General features: G+C 46.7%; 1 protein-coding gene across 18 annotated transcripts in view; it reads left to right on the forward strand.

Moving 5' to 3' along the window:
- Positions 1-26,847, forward strand: part of Tmem8b (transmembrane protein 8B) — a 78,929-nt gene that overhangs the window by 8,838 nt on the left and 43,244 nt on the right. For 4 of the 18 annotated variants that reach the window (XR_004515428.1, XR_004515430.1, XR_004515431.1 and 1 more), the window contains exons 1-13: positions 7-468; positions 4,882-5,071; positions 5,444-5,651; positions 11,952-12,085; positions 12,379-12,647; positions 13,291-13,616; positions 16,788-16,881; positions 17,042-17,165; positions 17,251-17,393; positions 17,533-17,711; positions 21,146-21,292; positions 21,459-21,575; positions 21,829-25,963. Coding sequence is in view for 1 of the 18 variants with exons in the window: in XM_033759279.1 (XP_033615170.1) it covers positions 51-468; positions 4,882-5,071; positions 5,444-5,651; positions 11,952-12,085; positions 12,379-12,647; positions 13,291-13,616; positions 16,788-16,881; positions 17,042-17,165; positions 17,251-17,393; positions 17,533-17,711; positions 21,146-21,292; positions 21,459-21,575; positions 21,829-22,191 (2,712 nt within the window). In the remaining 17 variants the exon portion in view is untranslated. The other 14 variants (XM_033759279.1, XR_004515439.1, XR_004515432.1 and 11 more) reach the window with 14 other exon arrangements.

Raw genomic sequence — 26,847 nt, forward strand, 5'->3', positions numbered from 1 at the left:
CCTTGCCCCGCTTCCCCAATCTGTCCCAGCCCCTGCCTGGGTCCCTGCGAATGCCCAGGTTCAGGTTCCAATCCAGGCCCCCTATTCAGTCCAGGTCGTTGGCCTGGTCCCCGTCCTCACCTCAGCCCGTATTCCACCCCCTGTCACAAATTCCTGCCCAGCCTTTGTCCCCACCTCATTCCCAGCTTTTGCTTAAACCCCTGGCCCAAGCCCGACTCTGGCTCCGTTCCCCTTCACAGACCCTCCTTCCACCACACTCTCTGTCCTTGTTCAAGCCTCAGTGCTCGGCCCAGCCCAACCCCTTATCTCAGCCTTTACCCTCATCTCTGTGTTTGCCCTCAACTCTTCCACTGGCCCCCCGCCTCTCTCATACTCTGCCCCTCTCCCAGCCTCGACTCAGGTCTGGGCTCCAGCTGCCGCCAGCCCTATTGCTGCTGTTGCTGTTCTCTGTCCTTGGCCCGGGGGCTGGTGAGTGCAGAAGCAAGAGAGACTGAGAGAAGGAGGGGTTCTAGCAGGGAGGGGAGGGCTGGAAAGGTTCAGGAGAGGTGGCACCTGGAGAGCTAGATCAATAGGAAGGACGGGGAGAAAGAAGGAGTAGAGAGATCTTACACAACAGAGGAATCGGCAACATCAAGAGTGGTACAGGGTGCGTATGTGCGTGTGCGGGGTGGTGGTGGTGGTGGTGGTGGGTTGAGGTGATCAACAGACTCTAGGATAGAGCCTTTATTTTGTTTCCTGGTGTCCATCATGACCCCACTTGACTCTGGTTTTCTAGGGAAGTTTTGAGGGCTTTGGTCCTTCTGTTCCTAAAGTTTGCTTGGGGAGACGTAGGCCCACACCAAGAAGCCTCTAGTCCAGTCTAGGAAGATATGGTATAAACCTTTGAGAGATTGGGCAATGCATATCAAATAGGGTATAGTTTGAAGATAACATGTAGCAAACAGATGGATATAGAATAGTAGTCAAATTATAATGACTTTTTGGGGGGAGGTTTGACACAGGGTCTCACTATGTAGTTGAGTCTGACCTGGAACTCACTATGTAGCCCAGGCTGGTCTCGAACTCCCAGCAATGATCCTGCCTCAGCCTCCCGAGTGCTGGGATTACAGGCATACGCCACCACGCCTGGCATGACTTTTCTTCTTGAAATGACTTTTCTTTTTTCCAAACAAGCTTGATTTTGCCTATGAATAATTCCTGATACTTTTAGATCAGAGTTGTACTGCAAAGGTCATTTTACAGATAGGGAAATTGAGGTTCACTGAGGGAGCAATTTGTTTAAGGTCATACCATATATAAATGATAGTGCTGGAGCTAGAAAAGTGGTTTCCTAACTCCTCTCCTATACCCCCACTCCCACCCCAGTTATACACAGTAAAAAACCGGACCCAAGTGGGGAAAGACCCAAAGCTGTTTCTTTTCTCTCTAGTCACCCATAGGGAGCTTTGTCTACAAACTGTTTCCCACTTGCCAGGTGTCACCATCCAGTCCAGAAAGTCACTTGGCTAGAAGTGGGAGAAGCCCACCTCCTCAGTGGGTAGAATGAGGGAGGAGGGCAGGGTATGTGTCAAACAACTGATGACCTCATTGTGCAGTGACTGTGGTCTTCATAGTTCAGCCTCCTATGCTGGGCACAGTCTAGATAGGATAAAGATGTGCCCTACTGAGCCATTGGCAGTAAGAACTAATAGAGCAACTGGGGTTGGGCTGGGTTTCATTGAGCTCAGTGGGCCTAGTTCAGTGTAAAAGCTTGAGAAGATCAGTGCACACCAGAGGTCACAGCCTCTACAGAGATGTCTGGGTGCTTTTTTGCCACTGTGTTGAAAGACCCATGCGAATTCTGGCCTGTGCAGTGTGTGCACATGCTTGTGTGTTGGTAAATCAGGCATGTGTACTGTGTGGGGTGCATGTGAGCTAATGTGTTTTCTGAGTTCCGATATTGCTGTGTAAGGGTGAGGGCATTTGTGGTTCGGGCACATTCTTCTTCAGCTTTGCCTGCTAATTATATGTTCTGTTCAGAAGTGGATAGTTCCTATGTTGAAGGCAGTGTTGGGTGCCTCTCCCCTCATATAGAAGTAACCCATCCATCTCTAGCCAATCTCCCAAAAGGAAGAAACCATAGAGTGAGGGGAATTTCAGTGTTTACTACTACTGCTGACAAATTGGGAACTCAGAAGAGGCAGTAGCCTGTCAGGTTTTCAGTTTTGGTGAGGGGAATCCATACTAATTAGGCCAATATGTAGCTTCTGTCTGTACCACTGTGGTGGCTTCTTTATTCATGAGCCCATTGAGCAAACACTGGCCTGGAAAGAGGAGAAGTCACAAAATATACAGACCTGAAAGTTGTAGATAAAGATAGTTAACCAGAAGCAGATTTGATGCTTTGGAGAGAATTATAATGAAGTTGGAAAAGAGCAGTGTATAGGTCCAACTGCAGGCAGGGTTTCCCTTAGTACTGTTAATCAGTGCTGTGACCTAATGGTGGTGATGGATTTTACCTGAGGAGTAGTGGGCAGTATCATAGGACCATCACAGCACAGGTTTGAACAAATCTTTAATGTTGGCTTCATTCTCATTTCAGGAATATAAACCTCTTTCTGGGTTTTCCGGTCCTATCCCTGATCTGTGGGTTTAGCTGCCTATGGTTGATAACCCTGGGATGCCTTGCCATTCCATGTAATGTTTTTTTGTTCTATCTAGTGCTATCAGGAGCAGGGCCAGCATCTGTCTCTCTGTCTCTCTCTGTCTGTGTTTTGTATAGTGGGGTGAGCCACTTAGCTTCATCATAGAAATAATTAGGACACTACAGCAGTTTCGTCTGAGCTTGGCTAGGACTTTGCTTGTTCTTTCTTTGGACATAGCTCTCTGGTAGTCCCTGTTCAAACCCTAAATCAAAGCTTGGAGTAAGTGGGCTATGGACCGTTTCTCAGGCATCTGCTCCCAGAACATCATATATGTTCCAGCATTCCCAGCTGATGCTCACTCTTTTCCTTTGTCAGCATATTCTGTGTCTGTAGACCCTGCCACTTTGGGAATAGCTTAACTAGTTCCCCAGTTCTTTAGGCCATGCCATGGTTCTTTGAATCTCAGTGATCTTGTGCTTGTCTGTCTATGTTTCCCAATGGTCGTTAGCTGCTGTTCATGTTAGCTCTCTGAGGATCTGTACTGAGGGACTGACCTCAGTACATGTCTCCTAACAATAGCCATGGTTTATGAAATGAGCTACATTTTGAGGAGGAGCAACTCTTCCTTATGGCCAGCAGAGAGCGCTCCAGAACTCTTATTTTTAAAATTAAAAAAAATTTTTTTATAACAATGGTATCTGGGCTGTTCAGCTCTTGACATTTGTCTTTCTATTTGTCACAGGCTGGGCCCCAGGAGAACCTATCTTCCCCATCAGCTGGTCCTGTTGCCCTTCATCTTTCATAGATACATTTCCTCTGTTGCTGTGTTGATCCTTTCTGGATTCCTGAGCAGTGCTCAGCTTGCGAGTTAGCAGGTCTTCTCTGCTTACTGTTGAAACTGATCATATGGTTGGAACCAGAAAGATCAGTCAGCTCGTGGATGCAACCATATCCTTTGAGGAAAAGCACAGGCCAGTGAGGCTGAGTGGTCTCCACTCATATAGGGCAGCTCTCTGGAGCATGACTTGAAGTTACCCCAGTTTAGTGGGGCCAACCTCAACCAGTGTTGTCTCCTTCAGCAGCCATCCTTTACCAGGTGTCTCTGTTATTTCAAACACATATTTTTTGGAGTTATGTCTCCCATCTTCGGAGAGGGAGATCATCAGACTAGGTAAGCCCTGTGGGTATTTCCTGCTTGGCTGAAAACTCCCCTCCAGAGTCTCCCTCTCCATGTCCTTACTCTGTCCTGAAGATACCTGAGTTTTCCACCTCCTCATCTGTCTGAAGGCATGTTCCTGGGCTTCTCCAGAGACTGGTCTGAAGTCTCCAAGCAGTCAGAGTCCTCAGGGCTTTATTCCAGAGAACCTTGCCTGCCTTCTGGGGCCTTCTTTCCTGTCCTGCTGAGCTAGTTACTGCGTTACTCTCACACCAGCTGTCACAGTTCCCACGTGTTTGCCTGACTAGTGCATACCTTTGCTGTTCACATCCAAACTCCCACTTTGGCCAGCTCCAAATATTCCCAAGTGGTTTGAGATTCCACTGGGTTCCAAATGACTGCCTCACTGGGGCTCCCTTGCAGAAATGCCCCTCAGTGTTCATTTTGACCCTAGAGGTCCTGATGACTCTTCCTGTGCACTGTTGTGGTGACCTGATAGCTCCTGTTCTTGCCTCTGCCACCCAAGCAGGCCCCTTTCAGCCTTACACCCCCCCTCCCCCCGTATCTAGCCAGTATATAGAAAGCTCTTGTGACGCTTCTGAGGGTTTTTACTGCTTCTAACCACCAGGGAACAGAAAGAGGCTGAAAATAAACAAGTTACAGAGTTCTATGCTGACTCCCAAGCCCCACAGGTAGAGTTCTAGCCTGCTCAGTGGCTTAAGAGTCCATGCCGAACACACACACACACACACACGAACACACTTCCACATGTCTATTTTGTTAGGCTTGGTAAGAGGAGAGCGATGGCTCCTAAATGAGGGAGCAGGGCAGCTGGAGGTCATATAAAAGGTCATGATTCTGAATTCTCTGTTTAGTTTACATTTGAGCCTCAGTTTCCTTACCTTTATAATTAGGTTTTTTTAAAAAATAAAGTTTCTGTAAAGGCTAAACTAGATGCTGGCTAGGGCAGCAGGAACCCAGTTCCTGGTTGGGAAGAGAGTGTTTGTGGAGTCCGTACTATTTGTGAAGGAGAATGGCATGCCTGTTACCTAAGGAAAATGTCTTCTTCCTTATCCTGCTCCTTTTTCTCTCACTTTCCAGGAGGCCTTTTCCTGACTGATTACTCCACCTGCTCACCCCGCAAGTTAAGTCCTTTCCGCTCCTTTGCCAGCACAGAGCTCTTTCACTTCCATGTTCCAGAGGACACGTTCCTGGCTGTGTGGAACCTCATCATCTTCAAGGAGCAGGGGGGAACCTTTGGAGACCACTGCCCAGACCAAAGTGTGACTGTGTGAGTGTCTTAGTTACCCCTTAACCCCCAATCCAATTCCAGGTCACTTTCTAAATTAAATTGTGACTTATAAGTATCTAAGTTGATTTCCTGGCCCTAACCTTGACCCTTATCTAGATTGAAGTGTGACTGAATGGGGGCTGTTGCCTACGTCACCTGACCTCTTCCTCACTACTTTTGTATAGCTGCAGGTGCCTGAATTGACCTCTCACTCCTTATCTCCTGAACCTGACCAGGAACCACTTTGTTATATGTCACTCTAGGGAATCCACTTATTTTACTGGGGATAATTGACTGTTCTCTTTCTTTCCCCCATTTTGTATCTCTCACCATATTGCCTGCTTTTCTTCTCCCCTAATTCTGGTCCTGTAGGTATTTCCGGTCTGGGGCACCTCCTGTCATCAATCCCCTGCACACCCACTTCCCAGGGGACACTGCTGTGCCTGGGGTTTTCTCACTGACCCTCAGTTGGACACTGCCTAACCGTACCTCAGGCATCTTTAATGTCAGCAGCCCCTTGCCAGGAGACTGGTTCTTGGCTGCTCACCTTCCTCAGGCTCATGGCCACATCTCTGTCAAGGTGGGTTGATGTTGCCTAGGGTAGGAAGAGTCAGAGTTGCCTCTACAACTCTGCTGAATTGCCCCACAGACTATCTGGCACCCCAGCCTTATTCCAGGGTAGGCGTAAGGTGGCTGGTATGGAGCATGGCTAAAGGCCAGCAGGTCATCTGGTGGAATGGTCTGTAGAAGGCAACATGGTAGCCTTACAAGGACATAGGGTGAGCTGGGGATTTAGCTCATTGGCACTGCACCTTGTAAGTGCAAGGTCCTGTGTTTAATCCCTGGTACAAAAAAAAAAAAAAAAAAAAAAGGGGGGGGGGGGTTTAGCCCAGGGGTTCCCCCCCCTGCCTTGCAAACAAAGGGGCCAAAGTTCGGACCCCCGGAAGAAAAAAAAAAAAAAAAAAAGCAAGACGTAGTGATTTCAGTATGCTGAAGGCAAAGTCCCAAGGTTCTGGTCCTTCCTATAGGAAAGCATCCCTTCCTTTAGGAAACCACGAGGGTTAATCAAGGTTATTAGAAGCTAACCAGGTTCTGTTCAAATCTACGCAAAACCTGTACTGGTATTGTTCTACATTTTGTTGAGGTTATCTCTGAACTCTTAGTTCACAGCCCAGTCTCTATTCCATTCCTCTTCCTTCATTGTTTCAGATAGTTCTTCTATGGCAAATCATAAGAGAAGCCCTTTCCTGTTAAAAGGAGGCTTTGGGAAGCTGGTGTCCATCCTGACTGCTGCCTCCCTTTCCTCTAAATCACAGCACTTAATTCACAGAGTAGAGATTATTAAAGTCCAAAGGTCAGAATACTTCTCTGGCTTGGAGGGAAAGGAAATTCCACAATGTATTCTTGCCGTTCTTGTGTTTCGACAGGCTGGGCTTCCTCCTTGCATGAGAGGATCTATGGCTTTCCTACTCTCATTCATTAAAGGAGAGGGAGTGTAAGATGGACAGGACATTGTCAGAGTGAGGGGGTCATGGGTGTGGGGCCTGTGGTAAGAGTGAAGGGCCAAAGATGAGCAGAGCAAAGATTTAAAGAACAGTGTGTTTAGAAGAAGGGAGCTAGTGGAGTTTGGTTATTGAGAATTGAGAAGAGCAGAAATTCCCAAACAGGTGAAGATTTGATTCTGTGACCTCTCTCCAGGTTCATTTCCTTGAGGGCAGGGACTCTGGGACTGTGTTAGACTCACTTCTCTTGCTGCTGAAGCCCAGGGTTCAGAGTAGGTGCTGAAATGCCTTTGACTGAGCTGTGATTTGCACAGGGACAAATGCATTGGACCTGCTGTTGGCAGTGATGTGAACTAGGATGCAGGTGGCCTCTGGAGGACTCAGTGATAGGCCTGTTTCTCCCAAGAGTGATGTGCAAGAGGGCTTGGGAGCATTTCTGACTAGATCATGGTGGGAACTCACCTGGAAAAGGGTCTGGGCTTTAGATGGACCTTGACTCACATCAGAACTAAGAGTTCTTTTGTTTTTTACTAGGAAGAATGTCTTCATAAGTCTTTGGCTAAATCTCAAAGAGCCTGCCTCTGATCCCAATTCTGTTTTTTTTTTTTTTGTATCGAGGATTGAACTTGGGTCCTTGCTCTTGTGAGGCAGGCAGTAGAACCACTGAGCTAAATCCCTGGCCCCTGATCCCAATTCTGATCCTTGACTCTGTGAGAACTGACAGGGAGAACTCTTTAGCAGGGTTTTATCCCACAACCTTTCTAGGTGAGCAGGAGGAACCTGGGGCTTGCTTCTGGGCTAAGATAATGGAAATGGTCAAAGTTGTTTATAATTGGTCAGATTGGGACAACAGATAGCAGTTCAAAGAAAAGCTGACCAGAACCTAAAGCCTGATTCAAAGTGCCACACCAAAGGGAGTTGGACAGTGAGAAAAGATCAGGTCTGACATGCCCTTTTGCTTGTAGATATAGCAAGTGGGGCCTGGGAGACTTGATAGTGGGATTGGAGCCCTAACCCAAAGAACGCCCAGGGGTGAGACTAGGGAGAAGAGGGCACAGTTCTACTTGCCCATGATAGCAGCAGGTCTGGATACCATGAAGATATATTGCTTTAGCCAGATCTGTTCTAGAAGTTGATGAGGCAAGGATCTTGTATATGGTCCTGCTAAGAATTTGATTACCTCCTGGAATTTTCTGTGGGGCTTTAAAGATTCATAAGCCCTCCAGACCTGGCCAGTTTCCCATATTCAAATCTTAGGGTTCAAATCTTCTGGGTTCATTGTCCAGAGCATTCCTCCATCTTCTCAATTTGAGTTATTTTTCACCATAGTTATTTTGATTTCCTGTGAGGCTTGACAAATATAGTTATGTGATTTCAGGAACAGCCTTGATGGGGCCTGAAGAGTCCCAGCAATAAGAAGGCAGGGCCCTTCAAAACTTTGAATGAGCTCAGATCTCCCTTTATTTCTTAGTCTTTTAGCACTTACTTTGTGTTAGGCTTTAGTTTGGGGTGGGGAACACTGAGGTAAATAAGATGTTTACTGGTGAGATACAGGAGATGTCTTAAGAGGGTAAAGGAGAGATGGCTAACTCAGCTTGTAGTAGAGTAGGAAGTGAGGCCTGTGGATAAAAGATGTAGGGAAAGGCATTTCAGGTAGTGGAGCCAAAGCTCAGAAGGGAGAACTGAACGGGGGTCAGTGTAGGCTAGGTGTTGGGGTAAGTGGAGGCCAGATCATGAAAGGCCTAGAAGTTTAACCTGTATCCTGAGAGTAATAGGGTGCCTGATAAATGTGAAGAGGGAAGTGACTTATCTGGTCCAAGCAGCTCCAGTCCCACACACTGCCAGAGTCTATGTCTGTGTTATTCACTATATATTCCTAGCACCCTACACAGTCCTGCCACATAGTTTGTTGCCTTTCTATCACTCTTCTCAAACTTAGGTCCCAAAGTGATACCATATCTTGTCCTCTTCTTTCTTTCACCCCCCTCCCCAACTCCTTGCCTTTTCTGTCTTGGAGTATGTGTTTATTCTAAGCTGGCCTTTGGTTTGTGTATCTCAGTGGGTGCACAGCTGACATAAGGAGAAAGTTCTCCTAAGTACCTGGGCACAAGTTCTCCGAGACTTTCTCTTCCCAGGTCTAAGATTTGAAAGTGAATAAAAGTAGGTAAAATAATGAAAACAACTAGAAGGAAAACAAAGAAGCAAATTATACAGAAGGAAGGATTTTATTAAATCCAGCAACTAGGACTCAGTAATGTCTCAACTGAAGTGGTTAAAATCTGCTAACAGTACCTCTTCTGTTTTTCTTCCTCCTCCTAAGTTATTTTATTTATATTTCAAATAGGTAATATATGCACCTGACTCAGCATTTGAAAAGTACAAAAGGCATAAAGTAAAAAGTAAGTCTTCTTCTTCTCTTCTCCTTCTAGTTCCCCATTCCCCTCCTCAGAGTTAACTAGAAGCTAGTTATTAACTACTTCCTTAAATTACCTTTTAGTTCCTGAAACATTCTCTTCTCTTGGCCTTTGTGAGTTTACAGCATCGTGCTGATTCTCCTGCCCATTTCCCACTCCTTTTCTGTCTCCTTTCCTGGCTTATCTTCTGCTTGATCTCTGTGTTGGGACTTAATGTTTGGTCCTGGAACAATTCCTTTTTATTTTTCCATTCTCTTGGTTAGTCTCTCTAGCACAATTATTTTAAATACTATCTATGAGTTAATGCCTTCTAAGAATAGTCAGCCAGTCCTGATTTCTTCGAATATCAAATTTTATGTCCAGCTGCTTGGCATTTCCAGTTGGTTATCTGAGAAATGTCTCAAGCTTAGTACGTGCAAATCATAACTAAAAGTAAAAAAAAAACAAAAAAATCCCCCCAAGAAACCTCTTTGATTCTCATTTCTAAGGCTCTTTTTCTCTCTTGTTATCTTTTTCTCAGTGAACAGCATTGTCCTTCACCAGTTTCTAAAGCCCAAATTTAGGTGTCATTCTTTTTTTTTTTTGGTACTGGGTATCGAATTCGGGACCTTGCACTTATGAGGCAGGCAGCAAAACCACTGAGCTAAATCCCTGGCCCTAGGTATCATTCTTGATTCATTTCCCCCATATTCTATCACAACCAATCCATAAAGTGTCTTGTTGACTCTAATTCTAACACATGCTCTGGATGCATTTACTTTTCTCAATTTCACTTGGAGCACACCTTCCCTCAGCTTTCTGCTTGGCCACCACAGTAACCTCTTGAATGGTCTCTGCTTCCGCTCTTGCCCTTATTTACTTCCATACTGGTTGGTGCTGACTCTGGCATGGGAACTGGGCACTGGGCTATTCTGATGGAGAATCTTTAGTTTTTCAAAGAAACCCAGCCCCTTCAGAATTCATCTACTTTGCCTTCCACAGATCTTCCAGGATCTTTCAGACTGTTTCCTGTCCACTTCTTACTTTTGGCCGTCTGGTTTCTTGAGCTTCCTTGTTTTGGCTCTGTTCCTTCCATGGCTGCTGATGGCTTTGCTGTTGACTCAGTTTGGACTCTTACAGTTGGCTTCTGCATTGATAGTTGAGGGAAAGAGCACATCATAACCAGAGGCTTCACATCTTCTGATACTTTACTGAAGCCAACAGCAGTAAAATGTGGAACAGTGTTTCTTCTCCTAGGACTATCTAGCAAGGAAATAGGCCATGTCCTGAGCATATATCCTCCTCCCCCACCTTGGGACTCATTCACTCTAATATTGTTGTGGTGATTTCTACCTTAGCAATGAGGTTGCTGAAATGCCATGTGAGAGTATTTCTTGTGCTTGGATTTGACATGTTAGATGAGGGATTTCTGCTTTGGATATCAGAGATGGAAGTTTTCAAGCAGCGAGGCTTGTTCAGGAGCTCTCCAAAGGATACTTTTTCTTGACATGTATTTTTTTAATTCAACAGCTATTTTTTCAGCACCAGATGGTAAGCTAGGCACTGGAGATGCAATGATAAGAAGGCACAGAATGGTTCCAGGAAGAGGGTAATGAGATCTCCGAGCTTGGCCTCTCTCAAGGCCTCCTTCCAACCTGATGGAGCTTTACTGGAAGTCAGTGTTTTGGCTGGCTTGTTCCATGACATGGATCTCAGTGAGATGTCATGCCTGGAACTTTTGTCCCAGAACAAGGCTTGGAAGTATCTCTTGGTCAGAATAATGACAAAAATGAGTCATAACCTTTAGTTTATTAGGCCAGCCCAAAGGCCTTTTTTTCCACATTAGAGAACCCTAATTAGGGGACCCCTTTGCCTCATAACTGTTTGGTTTATAGGCTTATGTAGTTGCAAATGCTGCATAAGAGGAACTGTAAGAAATGATACTTTGCTCACTGAAGAACAATGGGTCTCTGAGGTTGGAGATAGTGTTCATAATGCTGCATGGAAGGGGCACCTAAGTTTGTCCAGGACAAGGGAAGCTAGGGAGATATGACGTTGTCCTCCACTGTCCGAAGAAACAGTCTGAGCCAGGCGTGGGGTGCATGCCTGTAATCCCAGCACTCGGGAGGCTGAGGCAGGAGGATCGCTGTGAGTTCGAGATCAGCCTGGGCTACATAGTGAGTTCCAGGTCAGTCTCAACTACATAGTGAGATCCTGTCTCAGAAAACAACAAAACAAAACAAACAAAAAAAACAAAACAGATGAAACAGTCTGAGACCAAGGAAGCAGAATGGTGGGAGGGCAACAGAGATGACAGTTTTTGGCTTTATAAATGTCAGAGTTGCCCCCTGCTAGGCTGGTTCACTTGTCTGTTCATTTTAAACTTATTCATCATGAGTTTTACACATTGTATTAAACCCTGTGTATGGAGGGACAAAAATAAAATAAGACAAGATTCCTGTTCTTAAGTTGGTAGTCTGGAATGCTGTCAGGGAGGTGCCAGTAGCGCTCACTGGGTGTATTGAAGCAGAGGCTGCGCAAACATGTGAAAGGGACAAAGTGGGACATAACGGTGAAGATTAGATGGGGGCATGGATTGGAGGCTTTGAAGGAGCTTTCTAACTCCTGTAGCAGAGCTCGGGCTCTGGTGGGGAAGGGGGTGGTTTGAAGGTTAAGGTCAAGTGGGGTTGACCTGGGATGCTCAGGAGGAGGGGCTGGATTGGGAGAAAGGGCAAGCAGGGCCTGATTCCCCAGACCTTGGTCAGTGCGGATGATAACAGCAGACCTGGCAGATCTAGATAAGACAAGTGATCAGAAATGACTTCTCTGGCAGGAAGGATCCAAAGCTAGATGAGACCCTAGTCAGAGACCTGGGGTCAAAAGGGTAGAGGGGTTTCTCCCCAGCCCATGGACTAGGTTTGGTTAGCCTTGTTTTAGTAGCACCCTGGGGTCTCTCCTCCTCCTGCCATTCCTGCTTTGTCTCAGGGTCTCCAGGATGAATGTCAGTACCTCCTTCAGCCGCAACTGATTGTCCGTCGTTTGCTGGATGTGGCTGTGTTGGTTCCTGGCCGTCCCTCAGAGCAAACCCTCTCTTCCCACAATCATTCAGCCCTGTACAAGTAAGTCAAATACCTATTAAGCTTGGTCCTTCCCTCTTCCTTTCCTTGTCTTAAACAGGTGGCAGTGTTCTCTTTTGACTTCTCACCCACCTGTCTGGTCCTGCAAAATTGAACTTGGGACCCAGAGCCCCCAGGGTGGGTTGCCTCTCTCCTAGCACAGAGGGAAAGACCTGAAAAAACCATCTGTTCTCCTGTCCCCTACCCTCTCCTCACCCACTTCTTCCTCATGTTTCCCTCCTTTTGGTGTCCTCACCTCTCTGTCCTTTCTTGCCCCCAACCTCTCCTCTGCCCAGGGTCTTTGTGCCCAGTTTCACTTACAGGGTTTCCGCGCAGCTGGTGTGTGTGGGGGGCCGAGGGGTGTCTGCCTGCCCCCTGACACTTCGCCTACGTCCCAAGGCCCCACCCCTGCACAACTCAAGCTCTGTGGCCTGTGGAGGTACCTCTGTGTGCCAGCTGGAGCTGGCCTTGCCACCCTGGGGGCACTGGGTCTACATGCGAGTGGAGACACCATCCCGGGGCCCTGGCAGGACCATCCGCTTCCAGCTATGTGTACGATTGCAAGGTCAGAACCCTCAAATCTGTCCCAGTCACCCAGCCTTTGCGGACATCTGTGCCGGGAAGTGACCTAGGTGGCTGTGTTTGGTGATTCTCTGCCTTATTGCTATAATTTCCTCTATCGCACTCGGGCTCCTTTGTACACCCTGAAGGCCCCCACCCCAATTGGAGTTCAAAGTCTTTGGACAGTCTTCAGATCATTGTTTGTACTTGACTTGGGACAAATAAAGGCTCTTGTTATCTTCCGTGATTTAATATTTCTTTCAGTTTCCTGAGCTAGGCAAGGATAGCCAAAACCTCTGGGACATTGTCCTTCTCTATGTAAATCAGTGAGACAGTCTGTTACACTTCGTTGTCTCAGACAGTTAGTTCACACAGCGGCATTGACAGTTAACAGTTGAAAACTTTAACAGTGTCTTTACTGCGCTGAGGGAGGGACAGACGACCTTGATTCTGTCCAACATGATATTCTGTTAGTTGTGATCATTAGGAAACCCCTGGGCCCTACCCTGTGTTCTTGGATATGTCACATTCCCTAGGAACATCATGTTCCAGTTCTTACCCTTTGATAAATACTGTCTGGCTCAGTTTTTGTTTATGGTAGGGATATGAAGACTACAGGCCTGAGATCTGGTTTCCTTTCTTCACAGAATGCCCACAGCCCAGTCTTTCCCGTGCCCTGGTCCCTGGAGCTGCCATGAACATGCCCCAGTCACTGGGGAACCAGCCACTGCCCCCAGAGCCACCATCCCTGGGGACCTCTGTGGAGGCACCTGGGGCCACATCTCCACCTGAGCACTGCTGGCCAGTGCGCCCAACTCTGCGCAATGAACTGGACACCTTCTCTGTCCACTTCTACATCTTCTTTGGCCCAAGTGTGGCCCTTCCTCCTGAGCGCCCAGCTGTGTTTGCCCTGAGGCTGTTGCCAGTACTGGACAGTGGAGGTGTCCTCAGCCTGGAGCTCCAGCTCAATGCGGTACTCTTTGAGGATTGCTGGGTGGTTGTCCTTTGGGGGAGCTCACAGGAGAAGTTGTCAGGTGTGTGGAGGCCTCATGTCCTTCAGGAACCCTACCTAGGGTGCTTCTACCTATCCTTCTAGTTAGGGACCATGTCTTAGTCCAGTTCTGGTCAATAGGCATACTCTGAATATCGACTGTGCGGTGAGTGGATTGGGTCAGCCAGGGTGACTTGGGTGCTTGGGGTATCCACAGTGCTGTAGGCTGCCTTCCCACTCAAAGGGCCCCTCTCAATGGCAGCTGTTCACTTTTTCTGAATGAGTTCACCACCTCTTGAGGCCATGCAGTCATGTATGTTGTTGCTAACTCTACATCAAAATACATTTCCAAGAATTCCAACCTACTGAGTTTTTGTTTTGCCCAGAAGCCATATTCAGCAAATCTATCCCTATCCCTTTGTCTTTAAATTAATTTACTTTTTTGAGCAGTTTAGAGTTACAGAAAAAGTGAGCAGAAAGTAGAGTTCTCGTAGGCTGCCTTTCTCTCTCTGCACAGTTTCCTGTTACTAACATCTGGCCTGAGGGCGGTGTGTTCACTATAGCCCTATCCTTTGGTAACAGCCCTTCAGATGTTTCTCTCTGAATGCCCCAAAGCGGAAACATTCTGGGTGTCTTGGGACCTCTTGTTACTTGCCTTTGTCTCCTCTGTTCATCCTTATGCTGGTCATCATGTCTGAAATAAATGATCTGAGGTGGTCTTCCCAGGGTGGCAGACAAGCCCTGCATTTGTGCAGCCTGAGACCAAATGACCTCTTTTAGTTGGTACATTTTATTATGGGATCATCTGTGGCTTCTGGTACACTAAAGTCCCTGAGTCTTTTCCCTTCCTTCGATTTTACTTTCTTTAGAATACTTACATATATTTTTTTAAATCATAAAAGCAACAGGATCATCACATAAAAGCTCTGGGCAGAAGGGGAAAACATTGCCCAAACACAACTATTTAACTTTGGCATACATTCTCCCAGCCTGTCTCCATACTAACTGCTTTGTGTGTCTAGCTATAATCAGGGGAATAAACAATTTGATGTGTTGAGTTTGTGAACTGCTGCCAGTTCTCATCTTTTCTTTGCACTGAATTTTTGAATCTGAATGGGAGAATTTATGCCCACCCTCGTGGTATTGCCTAGTATTGGTTAGGGCCCTGGGTCTTCTCCCCTTTTGCAAAGCCACCTTTCTGTACCTCTGAGTCATTACTATCAGCACTAACATTGGGAAGAGGGTGGAGTCCTGTGTTGGGCCCTTAGAGATGATCCTCATCTTGACTTTGCTCTAACCTGTGTGCTGTTCCCTCTGCCAAGGATCCTTTTAACTCCACTGTGCTTCAGCTTGGAGGTCAGGTACTACTTACCCTTAGCCAACCTGAGGGCTGGTCTGTGACTTTTTATGGGACTTGACCCAGAACTTTTCCAGTGTTGCTGCTTATCAGGACAGATCTGGTTTTCCTTTTCCAGTGTTGCTGCTTATCAGGACAGATCTGGTTTTCTTTTGTTTTTTGGTACTGGGGATCTAACTCAGGACCTTGCACTTGGCGGCAGCCGGGGTGCCACTGAGCTAAATCCCTGGCCCCAGATCTGGTTCTTTAACCTGAAGACATTCCTTATTTTCATACTCAGATTCTCTCTAATTCTGTCCTGGCTGAGATTGTATTTTGCGTTTGCTTATTGCCATGCCTTTGGGCAATGACGCAAAAGTCTAAATTTGACCTTGAAACTGTAGAGGCTGAATCAGAGACCAGCCGCACCCACCCTGAGATTAGAGATCTAGCCCCACTGCAGCTCCTCACTCCCTCCCTCTATGTGTGCTATTTTATCCATTCTTTGTAGCACTGGGGATTGAACTGGGAGCTTGTGCATGCTAGGCACATGCTGCACCTCTGAGCTATGCTGCTGGTCCCCTCCCTCTCTGCATTCTGCCCATTCACTCTAATGAACGTTTCCATTGTGCCATTTGCAAGGTATGACTCTTGCTGCACACCTCAGACAGCCTGTTAGATTTATTTTGAAAAGTGTATCAGCACATGTACTCTGATCTTTCCTTCCAAATATTTTGATTCCCCCCACCATGGATCAAAAATTGCATAGCTGGAGGATCCCCACCCCCACCCCTGGCTGTCTCCTAAGGTGATTTTTACTCAGTCGTACTGTGCTGGTCTTGCATTGAGAGAAGTGCTAAGCAAGCTGTGTGAAATTCTCTTGTGGTTGAAAACAGGATCCATGACAGCACATAGCTTCCTGGTTGGAATGTCTTAAGGATCACTGCTTTAGTTAGACATGGTGGTTCTCTGGAGCCTCTGATTAACTTTTATCTTATACATTCACAAATCTGGAAACTCATCACATTTCCTTCTTTGCTTTGGTTACGTGGAAGTCAGTATCAAACATATGAGCCACATCTATGGACAGACTTTTTTTTTTTTTGGTACTGGGGATCAAACTTGGGACCTTGCACTTGCAAAGCACGTGGCGGAACCACTAAGCTAAATCACCAGCTGGACAGACTTTATTTTTGTATCCAGATTTTAAAATTTCTCTCATGCATTTATTTTATCCCATCTTGTATGTTAGTAAGCTGACTCAAATCCTTCTTGAATAAGGTAAATTTATGGCATCTGTTACTTTTATTCTTGTAGACAATCCCTCACCTTTACTGCTGTGGGTATCTGGTGGTTTCTTTTAATTCCAGCCAGGTTGCTACATTTAATCACTCAGTCATTCCTTTACCACCAGGATCATTTTACCTGAGAGATGAGTTTCTTTATAGGTCTCCTGCCTTAAGGGTCAGAACAAGTTGAGTGAGATCCTTAAGTTTGTCTGCAATTAATTTCAAGTCTGGCAACACTTTTCCTCCAATAAGATAGGATTGAAGAACAGTGTTTTCTGAATCAGCAGTAGAGAATTTGGCCTCACCTGCTCATCAGTTGTTGAGAAATTATGGTTGTGGAGAATCTGGTGCTTTTCAGCTTTTGGGTTCTAAGAAGGGAAATGAGACGGCAGCACTGGCTGCAGAGCACCTGGAGGAATGGACTGTCCAGCGAGGCCCCGGGGCTGATAGGCATGGGAGTCTGGGGGTTGCTGTGGTGAGCCCATCTGAAGGATCTGACAACCTCATTTCCACACTTGTCTTCCCCAGAGCTCCCTGCACCAGGAAAATGTCACAGTGTTCGGATGCCTGACTCACGAGGTGCCCTTGAGCCTGGGGGATGCAGCGGTGACCTGTGCCAAAGGTGGGGTGAAGAGTGAGGCTGGAATTCTGGCAGGGCCTTGGGGCATCATGTGGAGGAAGGACAGCCAGGGTCTCCAGGAATCGAGCAGGTGGCTGAGGGTTCTTGGTTCCTGACCACACCTCCTTCTCACTGGTCCTGCCATTTTCCTGTCTCTCTTCAGAGTCACTGGCTGGCTTCCTCCTCTCAGTCAGTGCCACCTCCAGGGTGGCGAGGCTGCGAATCCCCTTCCCGCAGACGGGGACCTGGTTCCTGACTCTCCGCTCCCTGTGTGGGGTGGGGCCTCGGTAAGCATCACCATCAGGGTTGGGGTCAGGGTCAGGGCCCAGGCAGGGACGGTCCTGGCCCCCATGACAGCCAGTGTGTATTTAGGTTCGTGCGGTGCCGCAATGCGACTGCTGAAGTGCGACTGCGCACCTTCCTGTCCCCGTGTGTAGACGACTGTGGGCCGTATGGCCAGTGCAAGCTGCTGCGCACGCACAACTACCTGTATGCAGCCTGCGAGTGCAAGGCTGGTGAGCGGGCTGGCGAGAGAGCGGGTGCATGTGATTCCAGGGCTGTAGGTAGTTTGGAGGGGTTGGCTTGCTGGGCACTTTGGGGTGGGGCAGAATTGTCTGCCTTCTGTCCTCCACCCTGTGACCTCCTGACCCACAGGGTGGCGGGGCTGGGGCTGCACCGACAGTGCCGATGCGCTCACCTATGGCTTCCAGCTGCTGTCTACACTTTTGCTTTGCCTGAGCAACCTCATGTTTTTGCCACCTGTGATCCTGGCCATTCGGAGCCGCTATGTGCTGGAAGCTGCTGTCTACACCTTCACCATGTTCTTCTCCACGGTAGGAAGTGGCATCTTTGTCTTAATCTCTTCACCATGTCCTTCCTTGTTCCTGGTGGTGATGGTGGTGGTGGTGTGTGTGGGGCTTCATTTTTACCATGTTCTCCACTGGTTTGGGGATGTCTCTACCTTGACATGTCTAATACATCAGTGCCTCCCAACCTACCAAGTGTCACAGAAAGTGCTAATTCAGGCAAGGCACCTTGGGGCAAATGACCCGAGCTGTTTACAGTTTAATATAACAAGTGTGGGGCTCCAGCTGCTCTACACTACGAGGAGACCTTTACTCAGCCCATTCACCGAGAAACTTCCCTACACCTTCACTGTGTTCTCTGCACCAGGGCAGGAGTGCACACTTTCACACATGTCTCTGCACAGTCTTCACCTTCATCATTTCTTTCCTGATGTGAGGGTGAGCTACTCTGTGCTCACGTTCTGTCTTGTACTGGGGATGTCTGTGTTGATAGTATGCTTGTTTCTATGCTCTGAAAGCATGTTCCCCCATTCAGTCCCCATGGCTCTCCTTGATTTTTTGTGGGAACTTTTGGAAGATAGAGGACATCTTTATATTGGGCAGTTAAGAAGACAGTCTGACTGTCAGAATCCTTGGAAATATTACCCTGAGTCATGGGAAGTGGCAATGTGATATAAAATCCCAGTTCCAGGAGTACATTTTGATGTAGATTTCAAGTTTTTAAATTTTTAAAATCTTTTTAGATAGGGCCTCTCTATGTAGTTCAGGTTATCCTTGAACTTAGTGTGTATCCCATAATGGCCCTGAGCTCATGGTGATCCTCCTGCCTCAGCATCCTGAGTGTTGGAATTATAGGTGTGTATCACTATTAGATTTAATAGCTTTAAATCCCTCCATGTCTATTTCACAGTCTCCACAATTTCTTCTCTTCGTTTTCTAATTCCTCCACAACCAGAAAAATCCATATTACAAGTAAGCATTTGAGATATTATGAGAAAGGGTAGAGAATTGGGTTTGCTGCTGTATCCTAACCCCTAGTTAGATTTTTTTTCTCCACCAGATTCTGCACCTAAGGATTTTGTTATGCCATCTGTTCTTGGCATTTGTGTCATACAGTGCCTGTCTATGAGCACTGTAAAAAAAAAAAAAACCAAAAAAACAAAAAAGCACCTTAGATGGATTCAGACTCTCCTAATGTTTTAGCAACAGGAAAACCACACGCAAAAAAATATGTTTCCCTGGTATTCAGCATTACTAGATCAGACGTGTCCAGAGTACAGAAATTCTGCTTATTATCTTAGAGAAAGTAGGGGGGCAGAAGTTTTGAATTAGGGTCACAGTGTCCTCCTGGATACTCATCTGAAGACGAAGAATAGGTTGTAGCCACACTGCACAGGGAGACCGTGGCCCTTTAAGCAGGCTGAAAAGAGTGTACTTCAGTTTTGAATGACTGGACCTCTTTTTAGGCCCCTCTGATATTGCTTCATTCTGTTTTTATTTTGGACACTGTTTCTTATTGTCAGATGCTATTTATGCTGTTACTTACCAAATTTTCTAGCTACAGCTGTTTCAGCCCACACTTGACTTCATGAAGATCTAATGTGATTCATAATTAGTAAGAGTACCTTAAAGTATCAGGAACCTAGAGCATGTGGGGAGAGCATATTCATTTCTCTTGGCTTGGCACGAGCATCCTGGTCATTGACTCCAGTGTGTTCAGTGCTAGATGTCTCTTTCATTATTTGGATACAATGGCATGGCAGTCTGAAGAGAAAGACTTTTCCTCAGTAGGAACACTGAGGGAGCCTCAAATGCCTAGTACTAAATAAATGAAATTCACTTTCTTGAATAAGGTAGTAAGCAAGAGAATAAGATCTGCTAGCTTTGAGGCATTGAAGCCCTGCTGTAATTCCAGTTATTTTTCCACATGGGCCAAAATTTAGAGCTATTGGTCATTCAGTTTTCCAGGGGCAGGTCCCTATTGTTACTCCTTTCCCATTCTTTACTTAGTTTGGACTTATTTCATTCTATAGTAAAGTTGATATAGAGATCTATTGGTCTCATTACAGTTATCAAGATGACAGTCATCTTCCCTGTCTTGAAATCCAGAACAGTCTACACCTGAGTAGCCACATGGGTTCTAGACAGCAGGTTTATAATTCAGGCATTTGCAGATTTAAAAAATATAAAAATAGCCACAAACCTAATACTTGATTTTTGTATGTAGCCAGATAGTTCACATAATGATAACAGCAAAATTATATCTAGTGCATGCATGGTGTGTGCAAGACACTGCTAATTTAGACTTCACAATAGCACTATAATAATAAGTAGGCACTTTTATTATCATTTTTTTTTGTCAGTGAAAGAAAGTTAAACATTTTGCTTATCGGAGAAGGTAAATAATGGAGCTTAGATTCTCATTCATCCTGACTCTGAGCCCTTGTGTAATCACTGAACTGTGTTGCTCTCCTTGCACCAAGGCAGTGAGCATAAATTGATAAAGTTCTTATCCAATTTTAGTTTCCAGAAGTCCTGGAGTATGATGAGAAACACAAGGCTCAGGTTTAGTAGCTCCCCCCAAAATTCTTGCGAGAGTTTTTTTCTCATTTCTTATCTCTCTTTCAGTCCTGTGATCAAACCCAGGGCTTTGTACATGCTAGTCAAGTACTCTACCAATAAACCATGTGCCCAGACCACCCCAAATTCCTAAGAGCCAATCTGGAGATAAGAGAATATAACCAAACCCAATATAAAAAATCATCAGAGTGAATATATAAAACACTGTGGTTGTGGGCCTTTAACCCAGTTATGAAGCCGTATATTCTTCACAGTGCTACTTGAGTCCTTATAACGATATCCCCAAAGGCCTAGATAAAGTCCATATCATATGGTGGTCCTTGTCTATTGCTGGCATCCTGGCTGCAAGCCCACTGTCTCATTACCTCTTCTGCTCCTCAGACCATCACAAGTAATTCTCAGGGCTCTTTAGCAAAATCCCATAACTCCTTCCAAGAGAAAATAGAATTAAGAAATAATAAGAGAGGAATAGTTAAGTTCCATTATATCCTGTGTGCAAATATCCCAGTCTTTGATGATTTAAATATGTTTGCATTTCCAGTTTGACATTCTATGATGCCTGGTCACCCCATTTTAGAGGTCCTGAGAGTGAAGCCCAGTTCAGAGACTGAGCAATCAGGAGAAATTCAGACATGCAGGAGAGGCCAGAGGCAGACCCCAAAGCTTGGGCCAGGGATAGGGGCTAATGAAGCAGACCAGGCCTTCCTACCATGTTTTTCTTAGGAGTGAATGAGTCAGGCATTTCCTAGTTCTGTTCACCTGTGACTGCTGACCTCTGTTTCTCTGACCGCAGCGCACCATCCCTGTGGCTTCTTTCTCTGCTTTCATATACCTGGACCTCCATCCCAAGACCTTTCAACACCTGTCATTTCTTCTTCTAGTTCTATCATGCCTGTGACCAGCCAGGCATTGTGGTTTTCTGCATCATGGACTACGACGTGCTGCAGTTCTGTGATTTCCTGGGCTCATTAATGTCAGTGTGGGTCACTGTCATTGCCATGGCTCGTTTACAGCCCGTGGTCAAGCAGGTCAGTTCAGAGTGGGCCCTGGGGGACAACTGTAGCCAAGATCCATTTGAAATCCCCTACTATCCCTTCCCTGAGGGCTTTTCCAAGTGCCTCTTGCCATCCTAGTGCAGTCCCTGGAGTACTGTCTCCTGACACTAGTCTAGCCCCTGGAGTCATCTTCCCCTAGGTGCTGTATTTGCTGGGGGCTATGCTGCTGTCCATGGCTCTGCAGCTTGACCGGCATGGACTCTGGAACCTGCTTGGACCCAGTCTCTTCGCCCTGGGGATCTTGGCCACAGCCTGGGTAAGGGTGGGGAGGGCTGGGTGTGTGTACGTCTGGGTCGGGGAGTAAGACTTGGGTGTAGGGCACTGGCCATCTCAGTTTAAGGTGGGCTTGGCTTGTCACTATCACCTACTCTCGACAGTGTCCACTCCAGCCTTGGAAAGAGCCTTTAGGTCATAACCAGGCTTCAGGGGAAGCCTGAGACTGACCAGCTCTGGCTTGGGTTCTAGGGTCTTACATTCCTGAGCCTCACTTCTCTGCTTTCCCCAGACAGTACGCAGTGTCCGCCGTCGGCACTGCTACCCACCCACATGGCGCCGCTGGCTTTTCTACCTGTGTCCAGGCAGCCTTATTGCGGGCAGTGCCATCCTACTGTATGCTTTTGTGGAGACCCGGGACAACTACTTCTACATCCATAGCATTTGGCATATGCTCATCGCTGGCAGTGTGGGCTTCTTGCTGCCTCCTCGATCCAAGACTGACCATCGGGTCCCGTCTGGAGCCCGGGCCCGGGACTGTGGTTACCAACTGTGCATCAATGAGCAGGAGGAGCTGGGCCTTGTGGGTCCAGGAGGAACCACTGTCAGCAGCATCTGTGCCAGCTGAGAAGGGCTTTGGCCCAGGCCCCGGGAGATAAACCCTTGGTAGGGTTCTTCCTGGGGGTGAGGAGCCTTCCTGGGGACAAGAGACAAGCTATATTTCTGAAGGACTTAGAGCTTTTCTCAAGGACATTGAATTCTTTCAGGGACCTGGAGCCTTTCCCAGGACATGGGAACCTACCTGTGTTCATGGAATCCTTCTAAGGACTGGAAGGAACTACGCATGGCACAGAGCCCCCTCAGGACCTTCTGGGGCATGGAGCCTTTCCCAGGGTTGTGGAGCCGTCCTACAGATGTGAAATACTTCCCAGGGAGACAAAATCTTATTAGGAACATGGCATTTTTCCAGAGGAAATGGAATCTATCTTGGAGAAATTGAGTCTCCAGATTTTCCTAGAGACTCAGCAACTCTGGCCTCAGGCTTCCTTCCTGGAGGCAGCATCTGGGCTGTTCTGTGCTGGGCACAGGGGATTTCAGGACAGATGGAGTTAGAACTGGGGCTTGGTGGCAGGTATCCCGAGTTGGTACAGGTGGAGTCTGTTGTGTCTTCAGTGAAATATGTGCTGGTTCTGAGCTGCTTTTTCCCCCCTGGGTTAGGGTTTGGGAGAGGAAGGAAAGAAGAACCTGCGGAAATAGCAAAGGTGATACGAGCGTGAAAGAGCTTCTCGGAGCACTGTCTGAGGCTTCTGCCCCATTATGTACACACCCTCATCTCTCTCATCTGTTTCCTGTGTTCATTTCCAAACCTGCCTAATGCCTTTTCTCAATTCCTAAAGGGCCCAGCAGTGAGAGAAACCTACAATAACTGAGGGGGTGTGTGTGTGTGTGTGTACTCATGTGTGAGCATGTATGTGTATGGGTATACTGAGAAGAATTGAAGCAGTGAAACATACCTCCCTCATGAAGCCCAGATACCCAGAGAAGGAAGCCAAGGTACCAGGAAATTACACCAACAAGTATACATTTCAGATTTATAAAAAATATTACAATCCTGTAACTTCTATTTTGTGCCTCTGTTTTTCACAAGTGCCAGAAATAATCTTCCGTGAACTTGGGTTTCTTCTTTTTCCATGAAGGTCATAGCTGAGTACTGAAGATCTTACATAATCTAAGAAGTTGGGGGCATTCTCTCTGGTCAGCAGGGTCCATACTTCACCTGTCCCCTGAGATTTCCATCATTCCATCTGATTCTTATTCAGCGGCCCAGACAGGCCACCTGGATTCAAGCAGGGTTCTTCTTTCCTCTGCATAACCCTTTCAGTCCTGAAGTTCTTCTCACCACTTCTGTATCACATGTGGAGGTCTGTAAGGTTTCTAAGGCCTTGGCTACTCAGACATACCATGAAGCCATTTCTGCTCTGGGTTTTACTTGGAAAAAGAAGACATAAATTGCTCCACCTTTTTATCCTGAGGGCCTGTGTAGGGGCTTGGCAGAGGACTCCTTCCTTTGGGACATTGTGTTAGCACTGTTACTACATTTCTTCCTCCTGTCCCTTCCTTCCCAATTTGTTAATCTGGAGGTGAGGAAACCTTACTGTTATTTTCTCCCAAATCTTTTATCTGTACATTAAGTCTTCTGATTCTTTCGGGGCCTAGGCTGCTGAAGCTCAAAAGCCAGCAAACCGTCCCTTTATTCCCATTTTCTGCAGTAACGTCTCTTCTTTGGGGAACTGAGTAAAGAAGGATGTGTCCTACTGAATGGTGAGAAGGAGTGAAGGTGTGGACTACGTGTCTGTCCTATATCTGAAATGTTGGGGCTGGGGGTTTAGCTCAGTGGTTCTGCCGCATGCCAGGCAAGCAAAAGGTCCCGAGTTTGATCCCTGGTACCAAAAAAATTAAAAAAATGATTTGGCAGAAATATTATTCCTTCACACTAAAGTGGATAGATCCAGGTCACTAAGAGACTTGGACTAAAATAGCTGGGATTCAAGACTAGATCAGCAGAATACAGAAGGCAGTGAAGAAGAAACAGGGCTGGGGCACAAGCTACCAAGCTAGGGGCTATTGGAAGATGCTTTTGAAAAAAAAAAAAAGGGGGCTTGAGAGATTATATGAGTTGCTATAGTGCCGATTTGGGGAGAGTGTTCTCTGCGGTCACAAGTGTTCATGTTGCATCCCTCCCCTGAGAGTCCTGTTGTTGGACCTGGTCCTCAGTAAAGCACTTAGAACACTCAGCACAGTGCCTAGCCTGCTGCATGCTACATGTCCAGTACATGATAGCTCAAGGTCACAGCATTTGAACATGGGTAGAACAACAAGGGGAGACACTTACTTTAATCAGGGAAATGTGCAGATTACAGGAGACCTGGGTCTGGAGGGTGTGTGTGCAGAGTTAGGTAGATAGGATCTGTTCTTTACCATATGGGGAATACAGAGCCACTGGAGGGATTGGAGCAGCAGGGTGTGGTGGCCAGATTGGTATTTTGATGGCTGGTGTTGGGGATGGGTTTGGGGAGAGTTGGAGGGCAGTGTAGTGAGAAAAGGTGTACCCAGTGTCAGTGGGAAGGAGGGGACTGGTTTAAGAGCTCTAGACTTAGTGGCTGATGAAATAGTGACATATAAGAGAAAGTCTAGGATGACCACCATGTTTCTGGCTTTGGGTGATGGTGCCTTTCCTTGAGATGGTGACACCACTTGGAGTTAGAGATGTTGAGTTCAGTTTTGGATATTTAGAGTTTGACATACTGGTGGGATTCCTGGAGGTGGTAATAAGACAGTGCTGGGCATAGTAACTGAACCAGCCTGGAACCTTTGGTTTTCTGACTTGTCTCATGGTAGAGAGCCCAAGATCCAAACCAGTCCTGCCTGCCTGGGATACAGGACTGTGGCAGCAAGTACACCTGCTCCCTGTGTGTTTCTGCATACACAGCCACACTAAGACCCCTGACTACTTACGGCTGCCTGGAGTGTGTTCAGCAACACAGGGATCATTCCACAGTGGAGATGTGAGAACTTCCAAGTGACAACTGAGTTCAGCAAATGTGCTGTAGGGAAAGCCCTATGGGAGCCACAGACAAGTCAGACTATGCCATCCTGCCCAGAAGAAGGTCTCGTGCTGGTGAAATGTCAAGAATGAAACTCAGGATGAGAGAGATGCCAAGTGAAAGGTCCTGACAAAGTACTATAGGATATAAAGAGGACAATTTCAAAGTGCATCAGGAAAAATTGCATGAAAGAGATGGTGTCTAAGCTGACTTTGAAAACTCATCTTCCGTATGATCTGAGAACAGCATGAGCAAAGACCTGGAAGTGTGGGCTGTACAGATGTAGACAGGGGCTGGCCTGTGTGAAGGACACAGTGGAAAGTCAGGCTGAAGAAGCAGGTGAGGCCAGATTTTGGAGGGCTTTGAGGATCAATGGAAGTATTTGGACTTAAAGCTATGGTAATATGAAGCTGTGCAAGATCTTTATCAGAAGAGTGATTAATCAATTTGGGATTTGACCAAAGTGGCAGAGCCACTGAATGACATAAAGAATTTTTTATAGAGATTACACCTGTATAGCCTCAGAAGCAGTGAGAGAAACCTATGTAAAGCTGGTACCTCTGTATTTGTTGTTGGCCTGAAGTTGGTATGGGCCCACCAGCTTGGCATTTGGGAAAGAAAGCTGGTTTGAGTGAGGGAGTTTAAGGGTGAAATAGAGCCCTGGAGGCCAAGCTAGAGCGTAGGTCTAGCTCTCACTGTCTTCCAAGTTCAATGATACAGGTGTTCTGCAGGAGAAGTTGGCACCTTTTGCCACAAAGCTGCATTTGGACCAGACTGAAAACAGTGAGAGATGATCTGGCTGGAAATGAACAGGGTGTACTGACAGGTAAGTGTTCCTGTGGCATCTGGTGATGTTTAGGCCTGTGGCAAGGCAGAAACAACATGGTAGAAGGGCATGGCAAGAGAAAGCTGCTCGCCTATGGCAGCCAGGAAGCAGAGGGAGCCAGAGAGGAACAGGTTGGGGACTGCACAGTCTTCAAGTCATGCCTCCATGATGATCCACTCCCTTTAATGAGGCCTCACCTGTTTCTGTCACCTCCCAGTAGAAGTTCAGGTTGACCTTAAACTCACTGTATAGCTCAGGGTGGCCTCGAACTCACACTTGCCGTGATCCTCTTGCCTCAGTTTCCCAAGTGCTGGAATTATAGGCATGTGCCACCATGCCTGCTGTAAAATTATGCTTTAATCAATGGATTGATCTGAAGAAATTAAATCCCTACAATCCAATAGCCTTCCCAAAGTTTGTCCTTTGAATACTTGAACATTTTGAGGACATTTAAAGATCCACCTGAATGTGGTGGCGCATGCCTGTAATCCTAGCACTTGGGAGGCTAAGGAAGGTGGATCACTGTGAGTTCAAGGCCAGTCTGGGGTAAAAGGTGAGCTCAAGGCCAGCCTGAACTACATAGCAAGACCCTGTCTCAAAGCAAAACAAAAAACAAAACATCCAAACCATAACATTTAAGCTCATGCACATATCTCTTGTGGGTAATCCTAAGCAGACCCAGGATGGAAGGAAATTTTGGGAAGCACACTTTATTTGGTTGAACCAGTGCAGAACTGCCACAGAGGAACTAACCAGAGCTTTGTTGAAGTGATTAACCTGGCACAGTCCAAGAAGACTGGATGGCTAAGGCAGAGGAAGCCAGATCTTTAGTAGCTTTTGGGTTGATTCTGCAGAATGGCATGTCGTTAGGCATTCACAAATCT

This window comes from Fukomys damarensis, unplaced genomic scaffold (assembly GCF_012274545.1).
Source record: "Fukomys damarensis isolate Sample0158 unplaced genomic scaffold, DMR_v1.0_HiC HiC_scaffold_36, whole genome shotgun sequence".
NCBI classification, from domain to species: domain Eukaryota; kingdom Metazoa; phylum Chordata; class Mammalia; order Rodentia; family Bathyergidae; genus Fukomys; species Fukomys damarensis.